This window comes from Meriones unguiculatus, chromosome 3 (assembly GCF_030254825.1).
Source record: "Meriones unguiculatus strain TT.TT164.6M chromosome 3, Bangor_MerUng_6.1, whole genome shotgun sequence".
Lineage (NCBI taxonomy): Eukaryota > Metazoa > Chordata > Mammalia > Rodentia > Muridae > Meriones > Meriones unguiculatus.
The window spans coordinates 76,268,112-76,282,975 of NC_083351.1; the positions used below are offsets into that span (position 1 = coordinate 76,268,112).

General features: G+C 44.1%; 1 protein-coding gene across 2 annotated transcripts in view; it reads left to right on the forward strand.

Moving 5' to 3' along the window:
• The window catches only part of Chchd3 (coiled-coil-helix-coiled-coil-helix domain containing 3), a 253,642-nt gene extending 241,203 nt beyond the window's left edge, over positions 1–12,439 (forward strand). For both annotated transcript variants that reach the window (XM_060380219.1, XM_060380220.1), the window contains 2 exons: positions 1,856–1,991; positions 11,743–12,439. In XM_060380219.1, the coding sequence (XP_060236202.1) occupies positions 1,856–1,991; positions 11,743–11,766 (160 nt within the window). In that variant the 3' untranslated portion in view covers positions 11,767–12,439. The remainder of the gene's footprint in view (positions 1–1,855; positions 1,992–11,742) is intronic.
• The last annotated feature ends 2,425 nt before the right edge of the window (positions 12,440–14,864 follow it).

The following is a 14,864-nucleotide window of genomic DNA, read 5'->3' on the forward strand; positions in this document are numbered from 1 at the left end:
ATGTTACCTGTGTGTTACTAGTGACGGTCTTTTCTCTCCCCTCCACTTTTTCTCTGGCCCTAGATCTGTTGGAGAGTTGGTCAGCCTCAGCCCTGGGACAGAAGCTCAATAGCTCAGCTCTCCTGTGTGCATCATTACCATTGTCAGCCATATATTTGCTGCATTCTGCTGAACTGATGCTTAATCATATTTTATTCAGCATTTATCCAGTCACAGGTTTTGCTGTCATCAGTTGGTCAGTGGTTTTCTGGGGCTGTGCCTCTAAAAGTATAGCTGACTTGTTTTTGAGGCTGATGCGCATTTTGGGGGGATAAGGGAAGCTTAGGTCCAGAAAAAGCCACAGACATCCAGAGCATCAAAGGCTTGAAAAGAATTGAAACCCCTGGAGTTGGGTTTCAATTCTGTTCTCAGGTACTAGACAAGTAGTAAAGTAATGAATGAAAAAGTAAAAACAGTATTATGTGAAATCTTTTCCCTTGTATGCCCACCTTCTTTGGGGGAGTGGGAAGAAGATTCCCTCAGGGACAGTCATGTGGCTTGCATTTCTACTCCAGCTAAGTAAATATTAGCTTATCATGTTGGGTAAAAGTAATGAGGAGACAAACTGTCACCTAAGGGTTTACTTATTGATGGGAAATATTCCCCCTATGTTCTCTGGGGCTTTTGTTTTTAGAACCCATTAAACTTAAAATAATGCTACTTCGGGACTATGTGGGAATAACATTTAGATTTCAGTGACAGAACTGATAAGACTGGAAGCATTTTTTATTAAACTAATTTTTTAAAAACATAAATTCCTAGATTAATGGTTGTTTTGCATATTTTCTCTGTGTGTGGTTAGTCTTTGTAACGCGAGTTCTGCTATACACACCGAGTAGTTTCTGTTTGTGATTCATTTGGCTTAGTATTTTTAAGTGTTTATTATAAGCTTTATGGAAACATTTATGTTTGACATGGCATATTCACTGAGAACAATCCAGCTAAAATCTGAGACTTGTAAATATAATTGCGAAAGTTTAACCTGGGGGATTTTTAGATGTTTACCTTGTTTAGTTTTGTTTTACCTTGATTCAGCAAGCTTATTGTATGACTTCTATAAAAATTACCCACACTGAGTAGTGAAAGTCACGAAGAAATAAGACAGAGTAAATCCAAGAATGTAAAATCCAAGGAATTTACATTCTGATAAATGTAATGGGGTGGATTGCAGAGGATGATTGTACAGTCCATGACATGTGCAGGGTGACAAGCTAACACGGGTAGATGGGTCACCCTAGAGGGAGGAGGCAACTGTTGAGAGTTGTTCAGAGAAGGTTGCATGAGTTGAAAGATGAGCAGTTAGTTTTCAGTTACATGGGCAAGGGTGGAATTTGAGTGTCAAGTATTTCCCAGCTTGTAACCACAAACGTGAGATCTGTAACTGGTCCCTGAGCATGATTTACCCAGGCTGAGCAGTGTACATGGTCCAGCAAGGGCTAAAGGCAGACAGAAGCTTGGTCAGTGTCTCTGCTGGCCTTGCACTTCATTTAAGAAGCAATACAGACTGACTTGAATTGATGGATTACAAAGAACCTTCTTGATGACCTGTGGAGGCAGGGAGAGAGCTGGGGCTCTGGACACAGAGACCAGAGATCATTGCCTGGATCTAGGAAGGACTTTGAATTTCTATAATAATGGTGAGCATGGAAAATTAGACTGCAGGGACCCGATCTTCATAACCTGCTGGCTGTGGGTATGCCCGACCAGGTTATAGAGTAAAGCACTGGTGTCATTTGTAGAACTTGGGCTTGTGTGTTAACCTTGACCCTTATAATGAATGGTGCCTTGTCTCAGTTTTCCTTCTTGTTGTTTTCAGGCGATATGAATACCATCCAGTCTGTGCAGATCTGCAGACCAAAATCCTCCAGTGTTACCGCCAGAACACCCAGCAGACGCTCAGCTGCTCTGCGCTGGCCGCTCAGTACCTGAACTGTGTCAACCATGCTAAACAGGTGAGTGTGCTAGCTCCCTGGGGCACTAGAAAAGTAGAATGCCCAGTTATCCCTGGGCAGTGGTAAGGACCTAACATGTGGGAAGTCTTTCTAAACTCAGCTAGTTCTCCTCATCGAGAGTCTCTGAAATCAGTTGGTCAGGCCATAGCTCTATCCAGTTCACTGACAAAAAGAGTCCAGATTCTTTCTAGGCCTAGTGGTTTAGACCTGTGATCCCAACTACTGGAGAGGCTGGGACAGGGCATTGTCACGTTCAGGAAGAATAGAGGTGTAACTCAGTGGTAGAGTGCTTGCCTAATGTCCTCAAGGCTGTGGGTTCAAGTCCCTGTACAAGAAGAAAGGGGAGTGCAAGCTCTCCTGAACTCTCCTTGTATTTATTTATGCAACAGAGGGAAAATATATTTAAAATGTACTTAATTACTCTGAAGCTTTCATCTTCTAAGAATTCCAGTAATTATAGCCTCATGGTCATTGCCTCACATTCCTAAGCCACTGTTCAAAGCCAGCATGGAAGAAGGCTATAAATTAGAGAGCCAGCAGACTTGAAGTCCCTAAGTAATAGGAGGTCTTGCTGAAATTTTAAAAATTCAGCCTTTCTGTCACTAATCATTCCTCCACCAGTTGGTAGAGCCCATTAGTTGAGCAGGAAATGAAGACTGAGTCATACTTAGGAGAGAATTTCCCTCCTTTTATATAGTTCTTCTTTTAACCCTTCAAAACTACATAATATGACACTCAGCGGATGCATATATTCTGTGCTGTATGTTCTTTAGAAAGCTATTGATATCCCTACAGCAAATTAACAATCTCAGCAAATCACATAATTGCTTTACAGTTAGGTACACGTGGTTTGGAGAGGCACAAATTGATGGAAACCTTGGTTCTTTCAGCCGATCAACTCCCTTGAGTTGACCTTTTCACCCACCTAAATCTAGTGTTTGAGTTGCACAGCATGCCTTTCTACAGCCCGATTTGCTTCAGTTATAATGATGCCACTTAGTGTAAATGTCTAACACTTCATAAATATCTGAAGGGAGGGTCACCATTGTATGGGTAGCTGGGAAATAACAGTAACATTGAGTAAGGAAACTGTAACCAGGATTAAAAGCCTGTGTTTTCTTGAAAAGGCTCATGGCTTGCTTTTGTCTGTTACTTGCTTGTAGCAGCACTTGCATGACTGAATATGTGCCAGGACTCTTTCTGTAAAGGTCTTTCTGGAGGTAACGCTGCTGGTGTAGTTAGTGCATGTTATGTGTCACAGGTAGCCTCTGATGAGCTCTTAGCAAGCCCCAGCCTTCAGTAGCAGTACCACCTGAACACTTGGGGCTCCTAGGTTGACTCGCGGATTTTTCTAGCATAATAAAGCCTGTGGAGGTGGGACCGAGTTGAAGACTAGTATGTGACACGGATGTCTATTTCCAGTGTGATTTCTGACATTACTGCAGTGGCAGCATTGAACGTTAGAGCATTGGCTCCACCTGCCTGGTGAGGTTGTATTGAATCACATTTAGTCTCGTGGTGTCATTGGTTCCTATTTAAGGAATAAAAGAAGCCAACATAACAAAATCACATATGCCACACAGTGAAGTACAGCAGAGAAATTTGGCAGGCTTGTAACAGGCCCTGTCTCTTAGTACTTCTCTGACCTTGAGCCTTGATTTCTCTCACCAGTGAATTGGGTGTTTTTGTGATGTTTCATTTATGCAGAGTATTTAGTACACCTTTGTTTTTCCCAAATTCAGGATCATCATTTAGGAAAATTATAAAATTATACTAATGATACAGAAAGAGACCCACCTTCTTTCCCACCTACTTCCCAGCCTGCCATGTGGTTTATTACATGCAGCTAGTCTGTTTATACAGTGTCTAACATTTCAGAGCTCTGTCTCCAGTTATTTGGAAGTGGATGATAACCAAATAAGAGCAAAAAGATGAAAGTTTTGCCATAGGTTGGATAGCACTGAAATAGCTGATAACCAGGAAGCATGGACCTTTTCATCTCTTCAAGCCTTAGAATTTCAAGGTCACATCCACTCTTTACTTGTTTTTATGACAACCTGAGGTGTAAATAGAAATGGTTTCTTTCATCATTTTGCATTGAAACCCAGGGAAGCCATGATGGTAAATTTAACAACTAGTTCAAGAAGTACCATGCCATGAAAGTAAAACAACAAAAATTAAGATAAATTAAGTGACATCTGTTTTTTGAACATGTGTGTGAGAACAGACATTCATCGTCCACAAATACAGAGTGAGGCAGTAAGGGGAAATGAGAACAGTAGTGGCAAGGTGAGAGGAAGGAACATTGAGGCTACTGAAACGGTAATAGAGTCTGTAGGTCACACGTAACACAAGAGATTATAGGCTCATGATCAAAAGGGACACTTGTCCTGTTCCCTGAATGGCCACACCACTTTGGCTGCAGGGACCTGTGTCTCTGCATCACGAGCAGCTATCATTCTCTGATACAGGCTGTTCTTTCAGTCCTTGTGGAGATAGTGGAACCTCACCACCTCAGTTCCGCCCACTTGTTAGAAGAAAGTTTTTAGTACGCAGAAGTACTGCCTAGTGTACCAGCTCCAGGGAGCCGGCCCCCTCTCTGAGCCTCCAGTTAGGTCCAGAGAACACACTGGACATGTGACGTGACAGCAGCTCTTTAGCTCTCATTCCATTTCCGACACTGCCAGGGTTTCCCCTGTGGAGTAATCGCAGTAGTCCACTCCAGTTCTACATGACTCATAAGGTTGGGCTTTCACAGGTCCCTGGGGCGCTGTTTGGAGGACTAATAGATTTTATTGGTAGGAAAATTTCCGGATCTTCCTTAGCGTTGGATTTTTGTTTTTTGTTTTTTTTCCTTATTCATCCATTTGCTGACATTAATCTTCAGATGTTCTTAAATAGTTCCTTGTGGCTTGACATGAGACATTTAGACTTATTGTCAGTGTATTAAATTATGTATTCTTCATGAGGGTAAAAAGACACTAAATTGCTCAAATATTATTTCAAAGTTGTAAAAGCTATTGGCTAGCAATAAGTATAGCATTCAAAATTGGAGCATCAGTTGACATACATTTGTGTCTCTCCCATATTTGCTCAACCTGCTAGCTTTCTAAGCTTCTCAGTGTTAAATTACCTCTTCTTGCCTTTAAAGCATGGTTCCCATTCATTCTCACTGCACTAGACTTTTGTGGGAATTTGTAAGGGAAGAGAATAAGAATCCAGGAGTGAATAATACCAAATGTCCCCAAATTTTTGCTTTTTGGGACAGAGTTGTGTATGTGCGTGCATGTATGCATGTTTTATCATTTTCCCAGCCTGTTGCTATTCACAGAAAAGCAAAGAAGCTAGGATTTTCATGGGACATTGTGTGTTCACCTCAGGGCTATTGGATAGTGCTTTGCCACTGTCTCACACCATTCATGGTGACCACAACTTTAGTTTTTATCCTGGTGAGCTGAGGGTTTGAAGCTCTACCAGCAAGAACTGATTCTGCCTTTGTTGTGGAGAGCAGAACGTAGGTATAGGCTCAAGAGGCGTGGTCTATTTAGAAATAGCACCTCTCTTTCTGAGATTTCTAGGTTTTGGTATCTTTGCCCCTGGAGTTTGCCTTCAGCTACCTTTATGGCTGACTAGTCTCCTGTGTGACTTCAACTGCATACTCTGCCCTCAAGTTCACGTTCGTGATAGTCAAGGCGATCTAAGGGGACTGGATACAGTTCACAGTTTCTCCAGAGTCAGTAAGGTGGAAAACAACTATCCCCAAGCTGGCTGCCAGCTAATAAACTCCGTTACAAAATGCAGTCACCTTATCCAGTTCTGGGCTCCTGTTGTGCTATGATGCCTCATACTCAGTGAGGTATAGTTCATAGAGGTGAGGGTCTTTGAAGATGCAGTAAGAGTACAGTATGAGAAGAAGGAGGACCAGGAATTGCCCAAGGCCTTAGGTCAGCATAGGGCTTGAAGTTAGATGATGGGGCAGTCAGAGGGCCATAAACTATGCAGAGACTTAAATCATTGTGTAGGCCATAGGCCAGTAGCCAAGAACCTTTTCCCTTGAGACTTGTTCTCCCGCTTGAACTTCTGAGATCAGAGAGTGCCCTGGCTACAGAGAGAATGTGAGGTCAAGACCTTGACCAGTGAAGCTAGATCTCAATATTGCATTTCTCTAGTCCTCTCATGTATAAGGTATAAATGAAATTTTCAGTCTTGGTTAATTCCAAAATAGAAGACTACAGTATCATCATGTATGGAGGAATTTGTTAGGAAAAATTTCTCTCAGCCCTCTTAAGGACACTATATTTCAACTGGGCTTTAAAATGTTCCCCTGTTATTTTGACCCTGAAGGGGTCCTGAAAACATAAGGCTATTTATTACTTGGAAATCTGGGCTCTTGAGGGGAAGAAAAAAAAAACAACTTAACACCAAAGCAGGCTGTTTCATGACTGTGCGAAGTGAGTTCTCTGCGACATGTCAACCAGGATCTTGGAGCTAGAGGACTTGGGAGATCAGGGACTCCAACTTCATCTTTTTGTTTGCACAGCAGACTAGAACTGTGCCATAGCCTGGCAGAGCCCACTGCTTGCTCCCCATTTCAAACCCAGGAAGCCACAGAATTATGAACCTCCCAGTCTCTGAAAAGTGTTAAAAATGTGCATGCCCAACCTCTCTCTTGAAGGTTTTGAATTGGAAGATTAGAAGTGGGGCTCAGAGCCAAGCATGGTGGTGCATGCCAATAATCCCAGCACTCTGAGTTCAATGCCAGCCTGGTCTACAAAGCAAGTCTGGGACACCCAAGGCTACACAGAGAAACCCTATCTTGAAAAGAAGAATAGGGGGGTGCTCAGGTGCCCCAAACTTGGACCAAACCCTGCAGGTTCTGTTTATTCATGAGAAGGTACATCACTGTGCGTGCAGACTGACTGACTACCTGTGCAGACTACCTAGCAGAACTCTATACTCACTGTCCCTAGGAAGGTATCTAAGCTTAGTCTCTGAAGCAGATGGGAAGCTGCCAGAAGTCACCCAGGGGAAGTGCTTTGCCCTCTCTTGTGTCCTCAGAAGCAGCCAGTGAGAGTCACTGCAGAACCTCGTGGCAGAACCCAGCACTGAGTCTGTCTCTTGGCTAACACTCTCCACACTGACAGTTCTCAGAGCCTCAGCTTCCCATAGATTGAGGAGCCCATCTACTATAACAGAAAACATAAAGATAAATCAAGGTCAGCCTACAGGAAGGCCTGTGGTGATGTGTGTTTATTGTGTTTCATGCATTCTTTATCATCGCCTAATGGCATTTGTTAATCTTTCAGCTAGGCTGCTGCGCACGGGATGATCTCTTTTCCTCAGTGGGGTGGCGGCTCACCAAGTTTAAAGCTGTTTAAGCAAGCTGAGCTCCAAACTATTGGTGTCCTCCAAGCCCTGTCCACGCTAGGAATCTATTTTTCACCTGCTTTCCAAGAGTAATACTCTACTCTATGACATTTTTCTCCCTGTTTTTAGAAAGTTGAACTTAAGAAATGTTACCATGGTACTGGATTTTCATTTTTCATAATAGGTACTTCATTATTAGGGCTCATTTTCAAGAGTTTGAGCTGCAGTCTGTTAATGTTTTGCCTACTTTTGTGGCAGGCTACATAAACAGTTAATTGCTTGTAAGTTAATTTGTATATCACACAGAGACATGAATGAGATCCAGGCGAAGTTGACTGGTGTCTCCTGCAAACAGGAGGAACAAACAAAGCACAACCCTGATGGGAGGGAGCACAGGAAAACAAAAGCCAGTTAGTTCTTCAGACTTCCAGACCATGAAAACAGCACGCGCTCAACCCCAGCTTCTGAGTGTAGAGAATATTCTTCCTGTCTGTCTCTCCCAGAGTCATCTCTTTCACTGGCTTTGTCCCATCACAGATCTGTTTTGTGCACTTCTGCATTTCCTGTCTCTCTTAAGTGAAAAGTCGTTACTGAGACTGTGCCTGGCTCAGGACTGCTGCTGTGTTAGTCCACCTGCTCCTTTGAAAACTGTCCTCCGTCCACACCCAATCCTACTGGGTCTGAAGCTTTGGGGAGATGCTAGCTAGTGCCCCTCCAGGGGCCTCATACTCTGGGTGGTCTCTCAAATTCCCATTCTCTCTGTAATGATTGCTTAGCAATACCAGGTTGGTTGCTTTTAAATTCCTTGTAAATATCTACTGAGACAGCCAGTGGCTGCTCACGGCTTGAATAGTCAGCCTCTGCAAGAAAGCTGAGGTTCAGAAACTGGCTGGCAAGACAACTGTGTAACAAAAATATTTGAGAAAAGTGCTTGAGATCATTTTAATAAGTGGAAATGACACAGCATCGTGGGTCTCCTGGGGCACTGTTCCTGTTTGACAGTGTGAACTCATCAGTGGCTGGAACCGAAAGAGATTTTGGAAAAGAGCAGTGTTGATGCCTGAACCATTCGCTCCTTTGGTAATTTACGCAGCTGTTTACAAAAGGCGTTTCTACAGACCCACATATGTGAATGAGGAGCAGCAGCGAGGAATTTCTTTCTCCACATTAAGTGTTAGCATTTCCTTAAATGAAAGCAGTGGGTTTTTTAATAGAGCTTGCTTGCGAAGCTTCTCCTTCATTCTTTAGGGAATTTCCTATGTTAATTTATGCAGTGTTAATTTATGTGGTGTTGAAATTCAACCCAACCGCATCTAGATACAGAAGATGCAGAGATTATGGGACAGCCTGTGAGGTGTGGCGTAGACCTGTCATTCCTGGGGCTCCCCCCAACCAAAGGCTCTGGCTCAAGCTCTCAGTGTGTCTCATTGCACAGATGTAATAGAGTAATAGCACAGAATGTTTATCAATTTATTCATCTTTTTAAAAACTACAACTTGATGTTGTATTTGTTAATGTCTCTGACAAGAGTGAAGCAGTTTTGTACCATCTCTGCCACCGTTTGGTAGCAATTAAGTGCAGTGTGACAGCAGGTTTATAGAGCAGCCCCACAGCTGTCCTTTGTTCCCTCACGTCTCCACAGAGTGAGTGACACACAAACCCTCTGAGCCATTGCACCGTGGCTGAGGGATTAGGAATTTAATACATATAGCAAGGTGCGTGGTGAATGTGAGTACAGTGTGCTCAGGCATCTGTTGCCCTGTGTCCTGATGGTCTGATCCCCATTCGAGCCAGTGTCCAGCTTCTCTTTCTCCAGGCAAGTCTAGCATTGCTGGCATTCAGCTGAAAATTATTCATCTATAATTGCTCAGGATTGAAGAGAAAAGAATGTCTAAAAGAATCCCTTAACCCTCAGAGAACCCTTCAGCTCCAGCTTTCATTGTGTTGCTCTAGCTGCAGATTATGTCACAACACTAAAAAGATGCATGTTGTTACCTGGGTATGCAGTGAGAGGGAGAGCCATGGATCACAAGCATATGCCACAATGCATAAAGTTCTTTTCTATTAACAAATCAGAAATACATGGGATCCATGACCCCAAATGCAGAGCTGCTATAGGGGTCCCAAAGGGGTCACCTTCCTCAGTAACCAGAAGCCCTAAATGGGTCAGTATAGATCTGCTTCAGATTGGCTCCATAGTGCAGGTAGTAAAGAATGGCACAGCGAGGCTGTCTGTATATTTGGGGCATTTACAGAGCACCCACCTGGTAATTAGAGACACAGATCCAGTCACAGAGAGGTGAGCCTAGAAGAGAGGCTCTGACTGACAGTGGCAGGCAGTATCTGACTTGCACGGTTAGGCGTTACGTTTTATCCACACACCTAATGCTGGTAGCGGTGCACTTGAGAGGAGCCTCAAATGCAGTGTGCATTCTCCTGGCCTCTCCAAAGTGGAGCTTTGCCGCCTCAGCTTTGTCCTTCATTTTCTCTGGACCTGTGTTTTTCTAATTTCCTGTTTGGCCAAAGCAGCATCCTTTCTTCTCACTCCTATGTTTTTCTCACTAGCTTGCCTGCCTTTGAGTTTATTCTTTAATTCCACACATCTCCAGACCACTTAGGGACCTATAATCACAGACCCTAGCATAATCAGGTAACCATCCACTCTTTGTTTCTAGTGTCTGAGTCTCCTCTTGTTTGTCCTTCCACTCTTTATTCTCCATTTTTCCATCATCTTTGTTTTTAAATCACTTGACCTTTGACCTTTCTTCCCAAGCCTATAGCTTCTTTCCAGTGGTTACTATAGGAATGCCTTATCCAAAATCAGCTCACAAACTCAACACTCCCTTTATCTTTTTTTGTTCACACAGTGTCCTCTCCCACTGTCACTAAGGCTTGGCCTGAGCCTCTCTTCTCACCTCCCTCTTTTTTCCTCTGAGCTTCTTGCGCCTGTATTTTCCTGTTCCCATCCTTGCTTGGTTTTCAGTCCAATCTGCTGGGTCTTCCTACCTCCACACTCCCGTCTGTTGAGTTAACTGTGCCAAGCATGCAGGTACACTTTCAGGGATTTTGTTCTCCTATTTAAAAAGCATTTGCCGGATACCCACGTGTTTTCAGTAGCCATCAGGAAGCTCGTCCACCTCATGTCTGTTCTGGCCCTGCCCTCCCTCCTTATCCTAAACCAGAATGATCTCTTCCTGACTCTTAGCTGCCCATTGCTGCTCCTCCACCTGCCCTACTCACAGCTCCAGTTTTCTGTCTGTGTTCTGACTTCACTGTTGAACTCTTACCTTCCCTGAATGTGGTCTGAACAAAAACCTTCTTCCCATGAATGCTTTGTTCCTTTGGGAGGTTTTATCATGATCATGTGTTACTTAATAAACCTTAGCATATATTTAGTAAATAAGTAAAAAGTAGCAAATTACTACCATGTTCTTACTCTCTCATTTCCCAAGGGTACATGTGTTACCTTTCCCGTAGCTCTTAACTCACTGGAGTGACGACTCAGCAGCTAAGCTGGCAAGGATGCAGGGAGCATGAGGATAAGAGAAGCAGCCACAGGCCTGACCTGTCTTCTCATAGGTGGTTTCAAAACTAAAAGCGAGAAGACTGCTTTTTCATTCTTTTTTGGTTTTTCAAGACAGGTTTCTCTGTGTAGCCTTGGCTGTCCTGAACTCCCAGTGTAGACCAGGCTGTCCTTGTTCTCACAGAGATCCACCTGCCTCTGCCTCCTGAGTGCTCTGATTGCAAGTTGCGCGCCACTGCTCCCAGCTGCTTTTTCACTCTTAAAGGTCAATAAGACTGGGGACATGTGCCTCCTCCTGTTTCAGCTGGCAGTAGTTCTGTCTGATGGTTCTTCTCTTCCATTACCATTCCCATTATTTGGAAAGTAGAGAGAGCACTTGTGCAGTTTGGGAAGAGACCCACCCACCCGTAGTGCCGCCTCAGCATGCCGTGTGTACTTGATGTCTGCATTCTGCCCAGGGCCAGCTGGTGTCCCTGGGCTTGGGCTTGGTTCATAGATGCGATTCTTCCTCAAGAGCCTTGGTTTGTTTGTTTGTGCCCCACCAACTCCACACAGCAAATGGCCCTGTCATTTGTAGCCCTGTTTCCAGATGCTTCTAGTAGTGGAGCTGGCCCACAGCTCCCTCCCCACCACTCTGCAGACCACGTTCTTCCCCAGCTGTTCCTCTCACTGCTGGTGGGTGGGTCATGTGGACATTCTGACCGCTAAGGCAATGGTGTTCTGAGATGAGGAAGCATAGGCTTTGTCTCACGGATTGGAAATCAGTATTTCAAAAGCACTGTAATCATCCTAAATAGTCTCTGCCATTTGTTTGCCCTTGCCTTCTGGTGGTAAAACTTACATTTTCTGTTTCTCTTGCAGAGCATGCTGGAGAAGGGAGGATAAAGTTACCCCTGAGAACATGCAAAGCTCCTTCAACGTGAATTCCGGAGGTGGAACATTTTTCTTTCCTTAATGAGAAAATGACCCAACTAAAGAAAAGACCACTAAAGACAGACAGGCACTGGAAAATGGACTCAACAGAATCATAATGTGTTTTGATCAACAGTTTAAAAAGCCAAGGTCTAGATCAGGGATCAGTCATCAAAGAACACTGTTAAGTGTTAATGAAACCCACAAAATAAATAAAAGAAAAAGGCAGTCCACCCCACCCTTTTGTACTTTTTTTCCAACTTCTGCTGACATAAAATGTTCTCTTCAGTCCAGGCTCCACTCTGAGAAAGCTGGGGTGGGGGTGGGGTGGTGGCATTAAACCACAAATGGAGAGACAGCAAGAAAGCACTGGCTAGGGCAATAGTGTAGTTGTCTGAGTGGCGGGGCCAGAGTGTGCTCTCTTCTTCTCATTATGTAGGACCTGTTTCATTGTAACTTATTGTGATGATCATGCAAGAAATATGGAAAGGAGAGAAAATGTACCTCTTTTACTGGAATAATATTTATGATTGCAAGTGAAATAAGGCATCTTTATCAATATAAAGGCAACATTGGCTTATACAGCCTCTGCAGTGAATACTGACACCTTCACGCACTATCAATAATAAATCTATTTTCTGACAAAGATCGCATTTTGGCTGGGCCTCATGTGCTCCTTTGGCTAGAGCAGAAGGTTGGGTGGGTGAGTTACGCCGACTTGCATTGCTGTTTGCATGTGCACCACAGCTGTCCTCCAAAACCCTCTGAGGCTGGCTGCAGAGCCCGCCAGGCCAGTGGCGCTTTGCAGCTGGCTTCACACACAGGCGGGTTCAACAAGCTGGCACAAACTGCGTGAGCCTTCTTTTCTCTGGGATGACTTAACGTCTTTCTGCTGGGGCCAGAGACAATAGATAACCTTTATAAGGGCCTTCTAACCCTGCTACAATTTTCCCTCTTCTCAGTTCGTTGATACTTTCTGATTATAACTGCATATTCTAGGATTGGGGTTCAGCCCTGGATCTGAGTGAACTAAGTGGCCCCTCTCGTGAAGTAGGAGGAAATGCCAGAGCTCTATGATGTCAGCTATTTTTTTGTTGTATAAAATTTTTATTTACTTTTATTTTGTGGAGAGTTTAGCAAAGTAATTAAGAATTCACACTCGGGCTCTAGAGAGATGCTCAGAGGTTAGTAGCTCTTGTTCCTCTTGTAGAAGACCTGGCTTTGGGTTCCATATCTACTTCTGGTGCCTCACAACCGCCTGTAAGTCTAGTTCCTGGCGAAGCCCTCGTCCGGCCTCCAAGTTGCACTCACATATCCACAAACCTACATACACACAGATGCATACATACAGAAATAAAATATAAATCCTTAAGAAAATACGTGTTCTCTGTAGTAAGGTTCGTCTGTGTTTGGCTTCCAGCCCCACTGCCTGCCAGCTGTAGAGGGGCCTTTCCTCCCCTCCTACACCTCCCACTCTTGATGTTAGAAGGGACCAGTGGGACCCAGTGTTCAAGCATGTGATGAAGAGTTGGAACATTTACCACATACATTTTGTGAGACCTAGTAATGTGGGTTTGTGTAACTTCAGTAACGTGATGTATGGAATCGGGAACATTGGAAGACTACCCACATGCCCAACTACTTTTCCTCTAGAGAAAGGTAGAGTGAACCTGGATTGAGAGCTCCTCAGAGCACACCTGAATGTATATGGCTTCATGCTCACCCAGGTCCACGTGTTGGCATCTTTTGAGTGGCATTGCCTCCTCAGATGGGAACACACCTGGAGATCTGCTATTGAGTCTGAGTGGCAGTGAAGACCATCCTTCCATAATTACTGAGCAACCCTGTGATTGCCATTTAATGAAAGGTTTTTGTTTCAGGTTCTTCTATTGGCTGGGTTGGTTTGTGTTGGCTTTTAATGATGCACAATCAGCTGGTTCGTTTAAGTGTGACTGACAGAAGTGTGTGTAATTCAAGGAGCTGCACACTTCCCCATTGTCAGGATGGCATCCAGGTAACTGCTTGAGAGAAATAATAGGTACTCAGAAAGGAATGTTTACATAGTGGCTTGCTGTAGTATTTACAAATCAGCTAACTTGCAAATTCCCTCTTATACTGTTTTGTTTTACAATTTGGAGCCAAGCACTTGGCACATCCCAGGTTGCCAGTCTTGTCGCTGGCAGGGGAAGGCAGCACTGAGGAGTCAGGCGTTTCAAGCTGGATAAGCCTGTGCATGGGGTAGTTTGTCATGCTGTCTCTAGAAGCAGCGGCTGTTACCGTTTAGATATGCATGGCAGGTACAGGGTGGAAGGTGGCGCTGGGATGTATTTTTCGTGCTTCTGGCTGGGCCACCATGAGCTCTTTGGAAAACTGCTTGGTAAAGAGTTGGGATTTATACGAGGTTCATGGAGTTCCTATTAAGTAGAACAGCTCTACGGTTAGAACAGTTTAGCTCATCAGGCCTAAAGTACCCAGAAAGCTGTCTAGCTGCTGCACCCATCAACAAGTTCCTGGTGAATGCACAAAACACAGCTGGATGAAACTGTACCAGTCTTACCTGAGAGGCCAGTGTTTACAGAGAACTTGACATGGAATGGTTTAGAAATGATTGACTGGCCTTTAGTAACATTGTATGTGGTGTGTGGCCTCGAGACAGCTGATGAGAACCCTCAGCAGCAGTTCTACGTGGTATTGGCCTAGATCTTAACAAGCAGGCGCGTGGTTTAGAGTGGGGTGGGGGCATGATTCTCTGATTGCTGCTGTTCATCCTAAAGGATAATTGCCTTTGCCAGACTCCTACATACCTTGAGCCATATGAGTGGATCCTGGAGGAGTAAGTTCAAGACTCATTCTGTAGCAGGGACTGTGGCTAATGACAGTATACTATGGTCATGGAAAACAAAGAGAGGAGAGCAGCCGAAAGTTTAAAAGGGCAGCAAGTGACTGACTCAGACTGAGGGAGCTGAAAGTTAGGCATTTTGACTTCCTGACCTGAAGTTTGGAGCGAATGGGTTAGATAGAATGCATCCCATAGGCCCTCGATGCCCCATCCTCCCTCCTACCAAGTATCT